We start from the raw sequence: 18,774 nt of genomic DNA, 5'->3' as shown, positions 1-18,774 counted from the left end.
TGGATTTTATTAATAATTTTCAGTTGCTAAACATCTGATAATTTTGTCTAAGAAGATCATATATCAATTAACTCTATTAAAAGAGTTTATGGGTTGACAGAATTTAAAAAAAGCATTTAGAATATTGGTAGTTTTCAAACATTTTTTTTGGTGCCATGGAAGCTTTTGTTCAAAGGAAATACTCATTTATAAATAAAACAGATGACAAAACAGAGCAGGGCTGGTGTTACTGGGGAGGCAGAGGTAGCCGGTAGTGGGAAGCTAGAGCCCAGCTCGCTAGACTCTTTCCTCTCGGCTCTCTGCAGAGCGCCTTTAAAGATGACGGAAGAGCAGTTCAGAGATGTAACTCGAGGGACTCGGCTGCTGCTGCTCTGGAGAGGTGGACTGTGAGCCAAGGGCTGCGCTGGCCTCTGAACGCTGGGACTGGCCCTCAGCTGGCTTCCGCCAACAACGTGAAGGGACAGAAAAGATGCTCTCGTCTCCAGAAGGAATGCAGCCTGCGGACACCCTGAGATTAGTCATGAGACCTTTACTGAACTGCTAACCTACAGAACTCCAAGAGAATAAATATGTTGTTTTAAGCCACTAAGTCTGTAGCAATTATTACTACAGAAGCAGAAAGCTAACAGACGGGACTGGATCACTGTTAATACTTTACCTCCACACCTATCTTGGCCCACCACCATTCTGGACAAGTTTACGGTGTTCATCGTTACTGTAGAACACACAGGCCCACATTCATAAGTTAACATAAAAACACTGAGGGTTTTTAAACTGTTAATGTGTTAATGATTTCAGATCTATGCATAAAACCATCTCTACTGTTATGCTTTGAGATGGAAGTATTCTAGAAACTGTTACACTTTGATTTGGAAGAAGAAAAGGAATTTCATAAAAGCTGTTCTTCTTGGTATTATTGTTTTTTAATCTAAAACCCCAGATTATTTTTTTTTAATTTAATTTGGATTGAAGGAGAATTACAATGTTGTGTTGGTTTCTGCCCTACATCTGCATGGGTTAACCATGGGTATACACATGTCCCCTTCCTCTTGAGCCTCTCCCCTGGTACTATCTTTTTGATTCAGGTATCTATGTCATTCTTGTTTTAAAAACAGATGATAAATTCCAGAGCCACTGGATACGCTCAGTTTTAAAACCTTCCAAGAATGGGAAAAATGTGTCCCTGAATCAGACCAAGAGCTCACCTTCATTTATCAAATATCTAGCTTTCACAGAGATACTCACTTATTCAAATCAATCTCATAAGTTTGCATGTGAGGTTTGTCTCCAGTCTTGTCCGGGTCCCATCGATAGATGGCAAATTTCTTGATTCGGGGTGCTGCGGCTGCAGCTGTCTGAGCCCCACGGCAGGCCTGAAATTTAAAAAGTTCACAAGAAGGGGAAAAAAAGAATCATTAAAAATGCAAGATAAATCATTCTACTTAGTTGGAACTATAAATTGCAATACTGGATACAAACTCGTGTATAACTGACACAGTCTTCCTGAGAAACACAGCCACTCAAGACCCAACACACAGCACTAGCAACGATGATGGGCCAGCGACGGCACTGGGGGCTGGTGCAACGGCGCTGAATAAACACACACAGGCTTTGCCCTCATAGAAACCAGCGTGCAGTGAGCAAGAAGAAAAACGAAATACTCCTAATAAAACACAGCGAGGGAGCCTGCAGCAGAGATTTACACTAGTCTAAGTGGCCAGGAAGGCCTCCATAAAGGAACTTAAGCTGAGGCTTGATGACTAGGAGTGAAGGGCAAGGAGAAGGGGCATCATAAGCTGAAGGAACATGTGCAGAGGCCTGGGTGGGAGAGCACAGAGCTCTGTGAGGACCGAGAGACGCCCACTGTGCCGGGTCTGACCTGAGACGGGATGAGACGGCGCAGGCTCCAGGGAGGCAAGAAAGACTTCTAAGTTTTGATCTTATCCTAAGAGCAATGAGAAGCTAACAAAAATTCATCAGGTGGATGACATTTTATTTTTGAGAAGACCACCACTGGCTTACAAAGGAAGACTCGTCAGATGACATCTAGGGAAACCAGCTAGAAAGCGACTGTGGTGGCCGAAGCGAGACGCTGGTGTCGATCACGCATTTTAGTCTGAGCCACTGTAAAAAAAAAAAAAAAAAAAAAAGACTAGGCGGCTAACACAACAAACATTTACTTCTCATGGTTCTGGAGGCTGAAGTCCAAGATCCAGGTGTCAGCAGCTCTGGTTTGGTGTCTAAGTGAGGACAGACAGCTGCATCCTGCTCTACCTTCACATGCTGCAAGGAGATCTCAGGTCTTTCCTTCTCTCTATAAGGGCAGAAGCCCATCACACAGGCCCTGCCCTCATGACCTAATCTAACCCTAATTCCCTCTCAAAGGCCCCAAGTTCAAGTATCATCACACTGGGGATTAGGGCCTCTGCTATGAGTTCTGGGGGAACACAAACAACCCATCCACAGCAGGGCAGCTATGTACAGCAGTGTAGGAAACAAGAGAAAGCACACTGTATCTTAAAACAAGGTGAAATCTGGGCACTAACAAACAGCAGAGACCTGCGCTCTGAACACATCTCCCGGGCACTTACAGTCTGTGACAGTCGGTCTCGCTCGAGCCACGGGGCCCTGGAGCGCCGCCAGGGGCTGCTGGGAGACGACAATGGTAAGGGGGGCCGGCTTCCCGCCCTCCTTCCAACAGAGCAGCCGCCCCACAAAAACGTATTTGCAAAAAGGGTGCTTTGCTCACAAAGTTTTCTGTTTAAATTTATACTCATCTTCAAAGCCACTATTTATTACTGCCAGGCACTGTATTAAATGCTTTGTATTAATGACTCCACTGGACCTTCATTTTTAAAGATGAGACAAATGAGGCTCAGCGATCAAGTGACGGGCCCATGATCAGGAGCTGGTGAGTGGAGCCAGGACTGGACCCAGGTCTGGCCCAGGGCCCACGTTCCAAACACTATTCTGCTCACTCGGGGATCTTCTCAGGCCTCTCCTCTGTGCTGCTTTCTTCTCTTTACATCCTAACTCCTTAAGGGCATGTGTATTAGTCAGGGCTCTCCAGAGAAACAGAACCAACGGTGTGTACCTACATACACACACGTGTGAAAAGGGATTTAGTACACAGAATCGGCTCACGTGACTATGGGGAACTGGCTCGTGTGATTATGGGGATAACAACTCCCAAGGTCCGCAACTGGCAAGCTGGAGAGCCACCGATGCAGCCCCAGTTCCAATGTCAGCGCTCGAGACCCAGGAAGAGTTGTTACTTCAAGTCCAAAGGCAAGAAAAAGAAATCCATATCCCAGCCTGAGAGGGGGACTTCCTCTTATTTGAAGGAGGGCCAGTTTTTTGTTCTATTCGTATCTTCAATCGATGGGATAAGGTCACCCATGTTAGAAAGCGCAATATGCTTTACTCAGTCTATCTTATTTTTTGAAACATAATTAAAAATTTTTTAACAATTTAAAAAAAAAATTATATTTTCTGGCCACACTGTGCAGCTTGTTGGATCTTAGTTCCCGAACCAAGGGCTGAATCCAGGTCCTCAGCAGTGAAAGCCTTAAGTCTTAACCACTGGGCCACCAGAGAATCCCCTCAAATATTCGAATACAATTTTAAGGCTTACTTTGCATTTACAGTTATTACAAAATACTGGCTATAGTCCCCGTGTTGCCTCCCTTAGCCCATCTTACGCCCAGCAGACTGCGCCTCCCCCTCCCCCTGCACCGCCCCTCCCCCCATGGCCCCCTGCCCCCCGACCCCCGTAACCATGTTTGTTCTCTGTAACTCTGCTTCTTTTTTTCTTTTGTTCAGTATTTTGGTGTATTTTTAAGAGTCCACATATAAATTATATCATATAATAATTGTATTCCTCTGTTAATCTATCAATTAAAATGCTAAACTCATTCAAAACCACTCTCACTGAAACACTCAGAAAAACATTTGACCAAGTATCTGGGCCCAGTCAAGTTGATACAGAACATGTAACAGAATGGAACCCTATACTTTACATATATTTTACGTCTCCCAGCATATCTGGTCCAGGCCTCCGCATATAGCAATTCAATCCATGGTTAGGAATGATTTAAGAAAAGAGCAAAAACTGAGCATTAGAATAATGCAAAAATGTGGTTTATTTTGAATGTACCTTAAAAAGCTGAACATGACGACCTACATCGAGCCATTAAGAAATAAAAGTACCCCTCTGTTTGTGGCATTGTCCTACAACGAATGCTAAGCCGCCGCCACCCCCTAGTCCTTGAAGCCCTTTTGCATTTAGGCAGACAAAACAAGGCAGAGACCACAAGTCCTGCAAGCTTCTCCTGTGGCTGTGAGGAGGGGGAAGGCTCTCGCCAGTCCAAAGAGTACTTGGCAAAATTCAAACTACATTCTAGGCCAGCTAATTCTCTCATAAACTGCTAAAGAAAGCAAAAACTCCTAAGGTTCACTCAGTAATTACAAGAAATGCCCTGGAGTTTATTACTGGCTGGCAAAAACCACCCCAAATTAAATAAAGCTGAAGATATCAACCCTCAGTACAGGAAGAAAATGTATGAAGAAAATGAAAGTGAAGGTGAAGATGAAAGCTGTATTTTATCAAATCACCAAGCTGGTGAAGATCATTAAAAAAAGGAAAGTCATTTCTGCAAATGAACACTTTCCAACTAGAGACTCCATTTTGTGAAATGTCAGGAATGCTTGGCTAACGCCACCTTGTGGTGACTAAGAGGAGGTGAACAGACTCTTGAAGACACTTTTGGCCGCGTCGTCCTGACAGCGCGCAGGATCTCAGCAGCCCCGAACCTCTGCCCTCAGCAGTGAAAAGGGGCGTCCTAACCACTAGACTGCCGAGAATTCCCAGCTGCAGGTATTAGCTCCAGCAAGCTTTTGCTTGCTTAACACCCACCCCCACCCTTTTTGGGGACTGCCCTGGTGGCTCAGACGGTAAAGCCTGCAATGCAGGAGACCTGGGTTCGATCTCTGGGTCCGGAAGATCTCCTGGAGAAGGACATGGCAACCCACTCCAGTATCCTTGCCTGGAAAATCCCCTGGACAGAGGAACCTGGAAGGTTACAGTTCATGGGGTCGCAAAGAGTCGGACACGACTGAGCGACTTCACTTCACTTCTTCACTCTTTTTGGTGAGATTTAATGAGGTATATTCATTATAATAAATTCACCAATTTTAAGTGTATAGTTTGATGAGTTTTGATAAAATTGTATAACCACTACCACAGTCACAACAGAACACTTCCATTAAGGAAGCTCTCGAGTGCTTCTCTGCAGTCAGCGCCCTCTCCCTAGCCCCAGCAACTGACTGATTAAGAAAGTTCTCTAGTGCTTCTCTGTAGTCAGCGCCCTCTCCCTAGCCCCAGCAACTGACTGGCTTTCTATCACTGCACATGTGCCTCTGACAGACTCCACACAAATACCACGAGACCACACATCGTGGGCCTAGCTTCTCCTGCTCCACAAAATGCTTCTGAGATTCATTCGTGTTGCTGCGTATGCTCATAGACTGCTGCTCTTTAAGTTCACACCTTTCATTTGGAAATAACTGTAGAATCCCACGCATTTATAAAAATAATACTGAGCTCCCACCTGTCCTTTACTTGACTTCCCTCAGTGGTACCAATGTACAACACTACAGCACAACAGTACATTAATATTAACCCCGACATAGTCAAGGTATGGCTTGCCTTGTGGCTCAGCTGGTAAAGAATCTGTCTGCAATGCGGGAGACCTGGGTTCGAAAGATCCCCTGGAGAAGGGAACGGCTACCCACTCCAGTATTCTGGCCTGCAGAACCCCATGGACTGTGCAGTCCACGGGGCCGCAGGGTCGGCCAAGAGTGCAGAGCATCGCGTCCATCATCACAGGACCTGCTTCTCTACAGTCCCAGTCAGGCCCTGCAGGCCTGCCACCCCCTCCTTCACCCCCCGGCAATGAATCACTGACCTGTTACATTTCCATAAGCCTGTCATTAAACAAAAGTTGTATTATGTAATCATCTCTTCTATAACTTGGCGGGGGGGTGGGGGTGGGGGCGGTTCATTCAGCGTAACTCTCTGGAGACTCAGCCACGTTAGACGCCTCAACAAATTTCTTCTTATTGCCCAGTAGTGTTCCCCGGTCCGATGCACCACACTTAAGCCATTCAACCACTAGAAGACTGTTTCCACGTTTGAGGCATTATGAATAAAGCTGAAATGAACAGTTGTGGATAAATTTCTATGTGAACGTTAAGTCTCCATTTCTCAGGGGTAAATGCCCAGGAGTGTACCTGCTGGGTTAAGAAAACGCAGAGGAACCAGAGATCAATTTGCCAACATTCACTGGATCATACAGAAAGCAAGGGAATTCCAGAAAAACATCTATCTCTGTTTAATCGACTACGTTAAAGCCTTTGACTGTGTCAATCATAACAAACTGTGGAAAACTGTTAAAGAGATGGGAATACCAGACCACCTTACCTGCCTCCTGAGAAACCTGTATGCAGGTCAAGAAGCAACAATTAGAACTGGACATGGAACAATGGACTGGTTCAGGACACAGAAAGCAGTATGAGAAGGCTGTTTGTTGTCACCCTGTTTATTTAACTTATATGCTGAGCACATCATGAGAAATGCCGGGCAGGACGAGTTATGAGCCGGTGTCAAGGTCGGCAGGAGAAACATCAATAATCTCAGATAAACGGATGACACCACTCTAATGGCAGAAAGTGAAGAGGAGCTCAAGAACTACTTGATGAGGGTGAGGAAGGAGAGTGAAAAGCCAGCTTAAAACTCAACATTTAAAAAACTAAGATCATGGCATCTGGTCCCATCACCTCTTGGCAAATCAAGGGGGAAAAGGTAGAAGCAGTGGCAGATTTCTTTTCCTTGGGCTCTAAAATCAGTGTGGTGACTGAAGCAGTCATGGAACCAGAAGGCGATCACTTTTTGGCAGGAAAGCTACTACAAACCTAGACAGTGTAATTAAAAGCAAAGACATCACCTTGCCAACAAGGCCCATCCAGGGAAGGCTACAGTCTTCCCAGCGGTCACATGCAGTTGTCAGAGGTGGAACATAAAGAAGCTGAGCGCTGAAGAATCGATACCTTCGAACTGTGGTGCTGGAGAAGACTCTTGACAGTCCTTTGGACAGCAAGGAGATCAAACCAGTCAATTTTAAAGGAAATCAACCCTGAATACTCACTGTAAGGCCTAATGGTGAAACTGAAGCTCCAATATTTTGGTCACCTGATGTGAACAGACGCTGATGCTGGCAAAGACTGAGGGCAGAAGGGGGAAACACTGCATGAGATGGTTGGATGGCATCACCAATGCACTGGCCATGAATCTGGGCAAACTGCAGGAGCTGGTGAGGGATGGGAGGCCTGCTGTGCTGCAGTCCACGGGGTCTCAAAGAGTCAGAAGTGACTGGGCGACTGAACAACAATAACAGATGGCAGGAGAATGTTTAACTTTCAATAAACTGTGCTCCAAAGTAGGAGCTGCTGTGCCTGAGTCAGGCAGTAGGGGGAGAGGGACAAAAGGTCTTAAAAAAATTAACTTCTACAAATTCAAAAACATTAGTAAACCTTGGAATTTAAAAAAAGCCTGGGACTTTGCGGTTGTCAGCTGTAACTCCCTGGTTTTAAAACCCAAGAAATCTGTACGCAGGTCAAGAAGCAACAGTTAGAACTGGACATGGAACAACAGACTGGTTCCAAATCGGGTAAGGAGTACATCAAGGCTGTATATTGTCACCCTGCTTATTTAACTTCTATGCAGAGTACATCATGAGAAACGCTGGGCTGGAAGAAGCACAAGCTGGAATCAAGATTTCCGGGAGAAATATCAATCACCTCAGATATGCAGATGACACCACCCTTATGGCAGAAAGTGAAGAGGAACTAAAGAGCCTCTTGATAAAAGAGTAAGAGAGTGAAAAAGTTGGCTTAAAACTCAACATTCAGAAAACTAAGACCATGGCATCCGGTCCCATCACTTCATGGCAAATAGATGGGGAAACAGTGGCAACAGTGACAGACTTTATTTTTGGGGGCTCCAAAATCACTGCAGATGGTGACTGCAGCCATGAAATTAAAAGATGCTTGTTCCTTGGAAGAAAAGTTATGACCAACCTGAAAGTGAAAAAGTCAAAGTGAAGTCGCTCAGTCGTGTCCAACTCTTTGGGATCGCGTGGACTGTAGCCCACCAGGTTTCTCCGTCCATGGGATTTTCCAGGCAAAAGTATTGGAGTGGCTTGCCACTTCCTTCTCCAGGGGATCTTCCCAACCCAGGGACTGAACCCGGGTCTCCCGCATTGTAGGCAGATGCTTTAATGGCTGAGCCAACAGGGAAGTCCTACCTAGACAGCATATTAATAATAAAAGCAGAGACATTATTTTGCCAACAAAGGTCCGTCTAGTCAAAGGTATGGTTTTTCAGTAGTCATGTATGGATATGAGAGTTGGACTATAAAGAAAGCTGAGCACCGAAGAAATGATGCTTTTGAACTGTGGTGTTGGAGTAGACTCTTGAGAGTCCCTTGGACAGCAAAGATATCAAACCAGTCCATCCTAATGGAGATCAGTCCTGGGTGTTCATTGGAAGGACTGATGTTGAAGCTTAAACTCCAGTACTTTGGCCACCTGATGCGGAGAGGCAACTCACTGTAAAAGACCCTGATGCTGGGAAAGATTGAAGGCAGGAGGAGAAGGGGACGACAGAGGATGAGATGGCTGGATGGCATCACTGACTCGATGGACATGAGTTTGAGTAAGCTCCGGGAGTTGGTGATGGACAGGGAGGCCTGGCGTGCTGCAGTCTATGGGGTCGCAAAGAGTTGGACACGACTGAGCGACTGAACTGAAGCAATGTGAAGGATGGAGCTACCATCAACTGAGGTGGGAGGAGACGGCTGGTGTGTGTGTGTGTCAGGATTTTGGTTTTATGCCAGCAAAGTTTATTAAATACCCATGTGGAAATTCTGAGAATATGGTTGAGTGGCCATCTGAGTCTGAAGACTTGGGGTGATGTCTCGGCTAGAGACATGAATTTAGGAGGCATCTAAAGCCCGAAGGAGTGTCTATGAAGACGAGGCCTAAGGACAGAGTCCCTGGAGTTCGGGGCAACGAGAAGAAATCAGCAAAGGGAGAGAGAAAGGAAGGACTGCCAGCACATGAGGAGGAACACCTGGAGCCCGGCAGGCAGGCCAAAACCATGTTTCGAGGAGGGCGCTGACAGTACGCTTCAGGGAGCAAAGCACCAAATGACACTGGGGTTAACAAAGCCGAAGTCACAGGTGGCCCTGACCCGGGTGTCTTCCGTGAAGTGCTAAGGGTGAGAAGTGTGGCTGGAATAGGCTCCTGAGAAGATGTGGAGAGGTGACTGTGGGTGGTGAGTTCAGACACCTCTCGGGAAATTCTTCTGTAAAGACGAGTGGAGAACTGGGGTGGTGGCTGGATCTGGCTTTTTCTGAGATGAGGAAAATTGTACCACGTTTGTGTGCTGCTGCTGTTTTGACAGAGAACGAAAACCTGATTGCGGGGCGGGGCGGGTGAGGACAATTTCTGGAAAGCTATCTTTCAATAAGCGATGGGACAAGAGCATGAGTGAAGGGCAGCCAGAGGAGTGTTGCCAATCTCTCCACAGCACCAGGCAGAAAAGCGCAATATACGGGCAGATGTGAAGAGGTGGGCAAATATTTGAGGGTTTTTTTGGTAGCCTACCTAGCAATTCATACTCCAAACCCAAGAGTGGGGGGGGGGGGGAGGGGTCCTTCAAAAGCATTTCTACCTCAATCTACAAAACTAAAGACTGTTCAAGGCTGAGCGCACCTTTGTAGGACATCTTAGATGAGATCCACAGTTTATAATTTAAGGGGAGAAGCGAGATCAAACAACTGGACTGAAAAGGAACTGAGGATAAGAAGGGTGAATTCTCCATTATGTCGAAGGCAGCCTGTTTGTTCTCTGGGAAAGCTGCCTTAAGGGGCAGGTTTGGAGCTAGATGGAGACAGGTTTGACCCTGATGCTGGGAAAGACTGAGGGCAGGAGGAGAAGGGCCAACAGAGGATGAGATGGCTGGATGGCATCACCTACTCGATGCACATGGGTTTGGGCGGACTCTGGGAGTTGGTGATGGACAGGGAGGCCTGGCGTGCTGCAGTTCACGGGGTCGCAAAGAGTGGGACACGACTGAGCGACTGAACTGCACTGAGAGGCAGGTTTGCAGGTGGGACAGAAAGGTGAGAGACGGAGAGGAGGAAGGCAGGGAGGCCGCGTGAGCCTGGGGAGAACAGAAGGCCAGGCTTACTTCTGAAACGTGTGCGTGGCACTGCTGCAAAGCTCCACCGCCTGAGAGCTGAGCGTTCTTTGGCAAATTACATAACCTTTCTGATTTTAGTTCCTCTTTTGTAAGAAGGCGGGGGTATTAACATCTACCTTAGAGGATTCAGTGGAGGGCCAAGCTCCTAGAATTGTTCAGAAAATAATTTCTGCTTTTCAATACTGGCAACCGTATCAGTTCCTGTATTATTCTGATTGGCAGACAGATATCCTAACCCTGCCAGTGCTGGGAGCAAAGATACACACAAGTGAAAGCAGGTGCTAACTGCCCTCAAGGAATACAGTCTAGACAAGAGAATGAAGCAACGTCACAAGCGACAACGCAGTAAATACAGGCAGAGCTGTGGTTCGCTGGTGCAAACTAAAGCGGAAAAGCAGCTCAGAAGAGAAATCCACCATGTTCTAGGCTCCTAGAATCTCAATATGCCCCAAGGTAATACACCACGCTCATTACTGTTCAGGCCACTTTTGAGGGTATGAATGCACATTCCTAGAAAACGTGAGCGTGGAGGTGTAATCTTCTGTTTTCTCTGCCCTCAGGGCCCTAGGATGGCCTCACAGGGGATTACAACACTGACCTCTGAAACCAGCCCTCTCTATAATTCATTCTTGGAAGAGGGACCTGAGCTTTAGAACTCACTCTCATTGGTGGGGCTGTCACAACTTGATTGCTTGCTCAGCAACTATAAAAGGAACTGGTAAACAAGGTCGTCAATCACCAATTTAATGCTCAGAGGGCACCGGCTTGAGGCTCTGGTAGGCAGGCTTCACTCCCATCCCTGCTTTTCAGAATGACTGTAAAGTGACTTGTCCAGGTTCACGGACAGCATATTTGAAAGAATCAGCATTAGAAGACGGGCCATAGGCACTGTGCCGTAAAACCACAGCAATTACTTAATACCAGATGTATTTTCACATGACTGCAAGAAGAGAGACGAATATATTTTGTACACCTATCACATGGAGTTTTTCACACATTATGTTCAAAACAGTGAGTTTAGGTCCTAGATCAACTGGTTCTTGGCTGTGATATTTTGAGCAAGTGAAAAAAAAACCTTTTCGTGGGGGGTGGGGCTCAGTTTTCAAAGGGAGAAGAAAATGGCAACCCACTCCAGAGTTCCTGCCTGGAGAATCCCAGGGACAGAGGAGCCTGGTGGGCTGCTGTCTATGCGGTCGCACAGGGTCGGACACGACTGAAGCGACTTAGCAGCAGCAGCAGTTTTCAAATCTCTAAAATGAGGTTAGAATTCCTGCTCACCCACATCACGGGATTTTTTTTCCCAGAGGAAAAAGATTTGAAAGGGATTTGTAAAACCCTAGTCTTTGATATACACAGACTGCAATGACAGTTTCCCTTCCCCCTCTCCATGTTCCCATTTTCCTGACAATATAAGGGACGTGGAGAAAAACTACCAACGCGCCCTGAACGATATAAATAAGAGCGGCGCCAACCTCCGGATCCGATCCGGGTCCAAACTGTGAGGTCGGTTCTACGACACTGGGGAGACCACGGTGTTTTGGGGGCTAAGTCCCTTCTCCTGTGCTTTCCGTCTGGCCCGACTTGCCAGCCGTGCGCCTGCAGGGGCGCCTCCCAGGCCCTGCCCTTCACGCCCCGGCGGGTCTGTCCGTCCCAAGCGTGACAGTTTGCGGGCGGAACAGGGACCTGGCGTCCAAACGCTAGTACTCGCGCTCCGCTTCCACCAGTCAGTCGTCACCCGCTCGCCATGTGACCTCGGGCGGTCCAAGCGCCCTCCCTTCCCTTTTCTCCCCGTGTCTAAAAGTCCCCCTCCGCCCTGACCACCTCGCAGGTGGCAGAGAGGAGCAGTAACGATCCGGCCTCAGGACCCCGGGCGGCGGGAGCGGGTCGCACTCCTCTCCGGGACCCGCCCCGCCGCCCCTCAACGTCCGCCGCCGCCCCCTCACGTGCAGGCCGTCTCCGCGACCTTCACGCCAGCCCTCGCCCCGCGCCCCGCGCCGCGGCTCACCTGCAGGCGGGCCCCGCCGAGGGCGGCGGCCGGGAACCGGCGCCTCAAGGAGAGCGCGACCACTGCCGCCATCTTGGCGCCTGACATCGAGCCCCACCCCTCGAGCCCGAGGTCGCGCTTCGCCGGCGTCCCGCCGAGCACCGCGGCGCCACGCCAGGGCCCCTAGAGGCCCCGCTAGCGGCGCAGGCGCCGCCGAGTGGGCGGGGCTTCCGGTCCCCAAGGGGGCGGAGGGAAGGCGGGGGAACCAACGTGAGCGTGCGCAGTGCAGGGGCCGGGGCAGGCCCACTCGGCTTCCCAGGGTGGAAGGTGACCTTCCCAGAGGAAGGGGGCGGGGTTTGAGGGTGGGCCGAAGGAGGGGGCGGGGCTAAGTGCGCGAGGGGGCGGGGCCGTCCGATCCAAGTCCTGTCCCGGTTTTTACCCCTTTTTTCTGTTCACTTCAGTTCGGTCACTCAGTCGTGTCCAACTCTTTGCGACCCCGCGGACTGCAGCACGCCAGGCCTCCCTGTCCATCACCAACTGAAATTTACTCAAATTCATGTCCATCGAGTCGGTGATGCCATCCAACCATCTCATCCTCTGTTGTCCCCTTCTTCTCCTGCTTTCAATCTTTCCCAGCATCAGGGTCTTTGCAAATGAGTCAGTTCTTCGCATCAGGTGGCCAAAGTATTGGAATTTCAGCTTCAGCATCAGTCCTTCCAATGAATATTCAGGACTGATTTCCTTTAGGATGGACTGGTGGGATCTTGCAGCCCAAGGGACTCTCAAGAATCTTCTCCAGCACTGCGGTTCTTTTTTCCGTAAAATTTACCAATCATATCACTCAGTCTCAGAGTCATTTCTGTGAGACACAATGCAGTTTGCCTGAGACTTTACAGGTTTCAGCACTCCTGGGTTCCGAGAAACTCCTCGTTCCTGCTAAGTCACTCAGTCGTGTCTGACTCTTTGCGACCCTGTGGACTGTAGCCCCCCAGGCTCCTCTGTCCATGGGATTCTCCAGGCAAGAACACTGGAGTGGGTGCCATTTCCTCCTCCAGGGGGCAGTCCCAGGCAAATCAGAAGAGCTGATGAATGAACCAAGGGGACTTAAAAGACGGCGGGCAAAGGTGTAATTTATTCACTCATTATTCATTTTTTCGTCGTTTGTTTAAAAATATGTATGGAGCGCCTACTATGTGCCAGGCGCTAGGATGCCACAATGCGTGAGCAAGCCAGGTGAGGTTGTGCCCTCACTGAATTCACTCTCAAACCGGCAAGTAACTGGACAATTGCAGCACAGTCAGCTCTGCTCTGTGAAAGTGGGCCAAGAGGGAAACTGGCTCTCCACGGTTTAGACATCTAGTGTCAGCAACCATTTTTTGAACACCTGCTCTGTACCATACACTGTGATCCGTCATCTTAATCTATTTTTGTTTTAGCCTTTTTACTGGCGTGTAGATGCTTCAGACGTTGTTAGTCTCTGCTGTGCAGCAGCGTGTATCAGCTGTACGTATATGTGCGCTCACTGTTTCAGATCTCCTTCCTGTCTAGGTCCCCACAGAGCACTGAGCAGAGTTCCCTGTGCTGTACAATAGGCTGTGCGAGTGTGTTCTAAGTTCCATTCCAGTCGCCTCAGCTGCCTTTCCAGACCCCTGTCCCACTTCAGACCTGGGACCTGGGACCCTTTGCTGCAGTGTTTGCGTGGAGACAAATAGCTTCTGGAACAATAGAATACAAGGAATTCTCCGGGCAAGAATACTGGAGTGGATTGCTGTTTCCTCCTCCAGGGGATCTTCCTGACTCAGGGATCCGGAGCTGGGTCTCCTGCCTTGTAGGCAGATTGTTTACCAGCTGAGCTACCAGGGAAGCCCCAAAGAGACTATAAGGGACTAAATATAACTGCATGCATGCTGCAGTTGGAGCAAATTATGGACAACATGATACAAAAAGACCAAAAACCCAACTGCCACTCCTGAGGAGCAAAATCAGGGTATTGGGAGCAAAAGCAGGGTTCCAGGCATGCCCCCTGCACACAGCACAGCCAAAAGGGTGGGCAAAGCACCTAAGCCCCCACTCCAGGCTGACCCCGGGTCACACCCCACCCTCTCCACAGGTAAGGAAGCAGCTCAGCAACCCCCACCCTCCTAACCCTCCCCCCACCCCCAGGAGTGAGCAAGGGTCACTTGATCTCACTCTGCCTGCTACCGCAGGATCCTCAGTAAAGCCTTGCCTGAATTTCTTGTCTGGCCTCTTGTCAATTTCTGTTGATTACGGAGCTGAGAACCCTGGTTGGTACCGACTCTGGTGGCTTGATTACCTTGGCCAAGTGTGGCCCGTGTCCTCCAAGTCACTTGGTCTCGTCAGTCACCTCTGGCAGTCTATGTGTGTAGCTAACTTTACAGGTACCTGTGTTTCCCAGAATAATGTCCTTCCTTCTCTGCCTACTTGTTTTTTGACACATGAAAGCCACCTTTTTAAAACACGGGCTTCCCTTGTGGCTCAACTGGTAAAGAATCTGCCTGCAATGCGGGAGACCTGGGCTCGATCCCTTGGAGAAGGGAAAGGCTACCCACTCCAGTATTCTGGCCTGGAGAATTCCATGGACTGTAGAGTGCATGGGGTAGCAAAGAGTCGGACACGACTGAACAACTTTCACATTTCACTTTTTAAAACCCTGAGGGAGTTCCCTGGTGGCCTAGAGCCAGGATTTGGCACTTTCACCACAGAGGCTGGGGTTCAGCCCCTGGTCAGGGAACTGAGATCCTGCAAGCTGCATGGTGCTGCCAAAAGAAAAAAAAAAAATCGAAGTTATAATTTATTATATAGGTTTTGGGTGTATGACATAGTGATTCACAAAATCTAAAGGCTAGGTGTCATTTGTAGTGATTACAAAACACTGGGTGTATTCCCTCTGTTGTGCTCACATCCTTGTATCTTATTTTTTTTACTTTGTAGTTTGTACCCCTTAATCCCCTACCCTTGTGAAAGGCACCATTTTATAGTCTTTGGCTTCCACGTTCACATAATTTAAATGCTACTGGAGAAATTAAGATGGTCAAATGAATTGGTGGATGAGGCTTAGTTTGTGGAGTCCTGGGCTTCCCGGGCGGTGCTGGTGGTAAAGAACTCGCCTGCCAATACAGGAGATGTAAGAGACCTGGGTTCAGTCCCTGGGTCAGGAAGATCCCCTGGAGAAGGGCGCGGCAATCCATTCCACTGTTCTTGCCTGGAGAATCCCATGGACAGAGGAGCCTGGCAGGCTGTGGTCCAGAGGGTTGCAAAAAGTCGGATACAAGTGAAGCCACTTGGCAGAGCAGCTCAGGCTGGAACTACCACACGGCCTCATTAGAGGCGGCGTGTAGTGGGGCCACAAGGAATAACCAGGACTGGTCTAACCTTGACTCTTCCACCGGAGGCCGCGTGACCCTGGACTAGTCTTCCCACCCCATCTCTGGCCTCCCTTGCCTGTACCATCAGCGTGTTGGGCAAGCTGATTTAGGATTCTGTGAGTCACATGGCTGCCTCGAGGGCTGCTTTGAGGGGCTGGCCTCAGGGTAGCAGGTCACAGGGCTGAGGTCACTTGGCTTTTCACTGGGGCTGACCCAGCATTGAAATAGAGCTCCTCCATGTCTGCCCCAAGGGGCTGCGCAAATTGGATGACATCGTGGAAACATTGTCACTTTCCCGTGAAGTCCTCCAGGCGGCCTTACCTTCTGAGATGAAGGAAGAGTTACCTCTGCCTCCTAGGGATATGTTTCCAGGGAACTGACCCCATAGGCATTTGTAGGTTCTCTCATCTCGAATGCAGATGCTACGCCTAGGTCAGTGACTACCCTTTGACTTTGCCCGGGTCACCTTGGACAGAGCAGTCTGAGGCCGGCGGCCGTGAGACCTTGATTTATGGAGGGGCTCTTGGTGCCAGTGGGCACACGTGCCCTGCAGTCACGTCATTCCTGGGCTTCACAGGGATTTGGGGAGCTCAAATTTATGGAGAAATAAATTCCTGGGCAGCTGTACCTCCGCCCTGAACTTTGGGATTCCAGGAAGGCACAGCCGCAGGAGAGGTTTTCATGGCCTGCTCCTGACGTATCTTCCCAAGGTGTCTTTGTGATAAGACCCAGAGTTTCTTGGCCTGTTTCCACTTGTCTAGCTAGTGAAGTGTTGCTTTTTGCCAGTCAGCTAGATGCTTTATGCTTATTCTGAATCTTCTCACTCACAAATATGTTTACATGAGCAGTCTCCCTTACTCCTCATAACAACCCTTTGGGGTTGGCATGACTAACTCCATTTTACAGACTTTAGTCTTTGGATAATGAAAAAGCTTGAGCAATCCTGGGTGTGAATCTTGCTTTAGGACCTCTTTCTTCTCCAAGGGTTGGAAATTAAAAATTTAAACCAAGAAGCCTAGAACCAATTGTCATTTGTATACTCAACTGTATTTTGAGTGTCCTGTGATTTAGGACAGACAACCTGACTGCCCAGCCCGCCAGGCAGAGGCTAAGGAAGGTTGGATTTAGCGGGGAAAAGCCTGATGATTTTATCGCCTGGGAGATCTATCTGCCTCAGAGAGAAACTCACTTCATCCCAATAGACCCGTGTGGTGGGACTCAGGGGCCTTCTCATCCAAAATTCAGGGTTTTCTTTATCTTTGACCAATCAGCCTTTGTCTTCCGTCTGTCTGGCGGACCCTTTCCCGTTTCTAGCCATCTTCGAAACATCTCCACCTGGGGTCCAGTGGCCTCCAAGACTGTCCTCTCCTGCCTCATCCCTGTGATAAAACCAGCTCTGTCCCTTCCTTGCCCCTCACCTCCATGCCTTCGCTCACCTCTATGCTGGGATCAGATAGATCTTTCTTCCTTTTCCACGTGGCCAATTTAATGTTCAGCTTCAACTGTCTCCTTTCTAGGAAATCACCTCTTGACCACCCCCGTCAAAACATCCCTTGCATCTGCCATCCAGGCACATCACTCCTGGTTTCACAATTACCCACTTACATGTCTGTCTCCCCAAACTGTGGGCATCCTGAGGGCCTGGACCATTCACTTTATTTTCTTTGTAGGACTGCTTGCTATCTGCAAGTTTGTTTTTGATTCTTTTGAATATATTTACCATCTCAGCTTCTTATGCCAGGGGTCAGGAACCACGTCTTTCTTGTTCACTGTGATGTCCCCAGAGTCCGGCACAGTGGCTGGTACCCACATGGTGGCCAGTGAGCATTCAGTGAATGAACACATTTGTCTTTGTTTCTGAAGTGCCTGGCTTGGGGCCTAGCACACAGTAGATATGCAGTCAGTATTGGCTGAATGAAGGAGTAAATAAAAACTTAGGATGAGCTGTCCCTGCTCTTCATAGAAGGTGCAAAGGGAGGCTGGGGTTGAGGTGGGTGGCCGGGGGAGGAAGGAGCCCCCTGGAGACCCAGGCAGATTTCATCTCTGAGCCAGGACTCGGGCAAAGTGAGTGCATGGCATTTAAGGTGGTAAGAAAAAACAAAACCAAAACAACTCAGTCATTATGATATATTTTAATGCACTATTAAAAATGCAAAAATGTCATGACTGAAACATCAACATTTTAAGTACAGACAGCATTCTTCAAGAAAAACCAGTGAACTGAGTCAGTCAAGGGAGCTGGGAGCAATTCACCCTGGTTCCTTTTTGCCCTGGTGAAGACCAGAGACCACTCTTTCTCGACTTATTTTCAGTAACTTCTCCATCGTGTCTTAGTCTTGCCGACCCCTGTTTGTTTCCTTGCGGTTAGCATCAGAGAACTTTTAGGAGGCATCAAGGCTGTTGGGTGCTTTTTCAGGGACCAGGGTGAAGGAAGGAGTGGGCCTGGGTGGGCAGGAACGGGGGCAGAAAGTGGTGGTGGTGATCACAGCCCAGGCCTTCAGCTGGTCCGGCTGTCTCGTCTACAGGGAGCCGTTGGGTGCCCGGGGCCAGCGGGACAGCCTTACAGAGAGGCTGGGGCTGAGACGGTAGGAGAGTGTTGCCTCCGTTCCCTTCAGCTGAGGAAGGGGTCCCTCCCCTGGAGCCCGGCCAGCAGGCCTGCCACCATTGAGACTTGCAAACCTCTGGGCTCCTCCAAATATACCCCAGCGCTCTGCCTGGGCTTTTTTTCTTCCAGGAAGCAGCTTAATTTGTCACTGTGGGGCTCTGAGGAGAAGAAGAGGCAAAAGTCGTCCCCCAGAAGTGGAATAGACATAGTAGGGAAAACCAAATGCTATCGGGGGCACTTCCCCAGCGATCCAGCGGCTCAGGACCTGCTTCCAATGCGGGGGGTGCGGTGCGATCTGTTGTTGGGGAACTAAGATCCCATGCGCCCGGAGCAACTAAGCCTGCGCGATGCAGCTGCTGAGCCTGCGCGCCGCAGCTCAAGAGCCCGTGTGCCGCAACGGAGACAACGCAGACAAGTAGACAAATAAAAATTTAAAAATAAAATTAGAAAGGATTACGATTCACTGAAGGCTCAA

At 48.9% G+C, this 18,774-nt stretch overlaps 1 protein-coding gene across 2 annotated transcripts in view; it reads right to left on the bottom strand.

Moving 5' to 3' along the window:
* The window catches only part of SDHB (succinate dehydrogenase complex iron sulfur subunit B), a 29,243-nt gene extending 16,643 nt beyond the window's left edge, over positions 1-12,600 (bottom strand). The window contains exons 1-2 of one of the 2 annotated variants that reach the window (XM_027522352.1): positions 12,330-12,600; positions 1,246-1,373 (exon numbers count right to left, since the gene is read on the bottom strand). In XM_027522352.1, coding sequence (XP_027378153.1) covers positions 1,246-1,373; positions 12,330-12,416 — 215 coding nt within the window. In that variant the 5' untranslated portion in view covers positions 12,417-12,600. Of the gene's footprint in view, positions 1-1,245; positions 1,374-7,004; positions 7,038-12,329 lie in introns of those variants that run through there. The other variant, XM_027522363.1, reaches the window with a different exon arrangement.
* Between the last annotated feature and the right edge of the window lie 6,174 nt (positions 12,601-18,774).

Source organism: Bos indicus x Bos taurus, chromosome 2, assembly GCF_003369695.1.
Source record: "Bos indicus x Bos taurus breed Angus x Brahman F1 hybrid chromosome 2, Bos_hybrid_MaternalHap_v2.0, whole genome shotgun sequence".
Lineage (NCBI taxonomy): Eukaryota > Metazoa > Chordata > Mammalia > Artiodactyla > Bovidae > Bos > Bos indicus x Bos taurus.
Note: the sequence above shows the minus strand (reverse complement) of the source record. Positions and strands in the feature narration are given on the sequence as shown.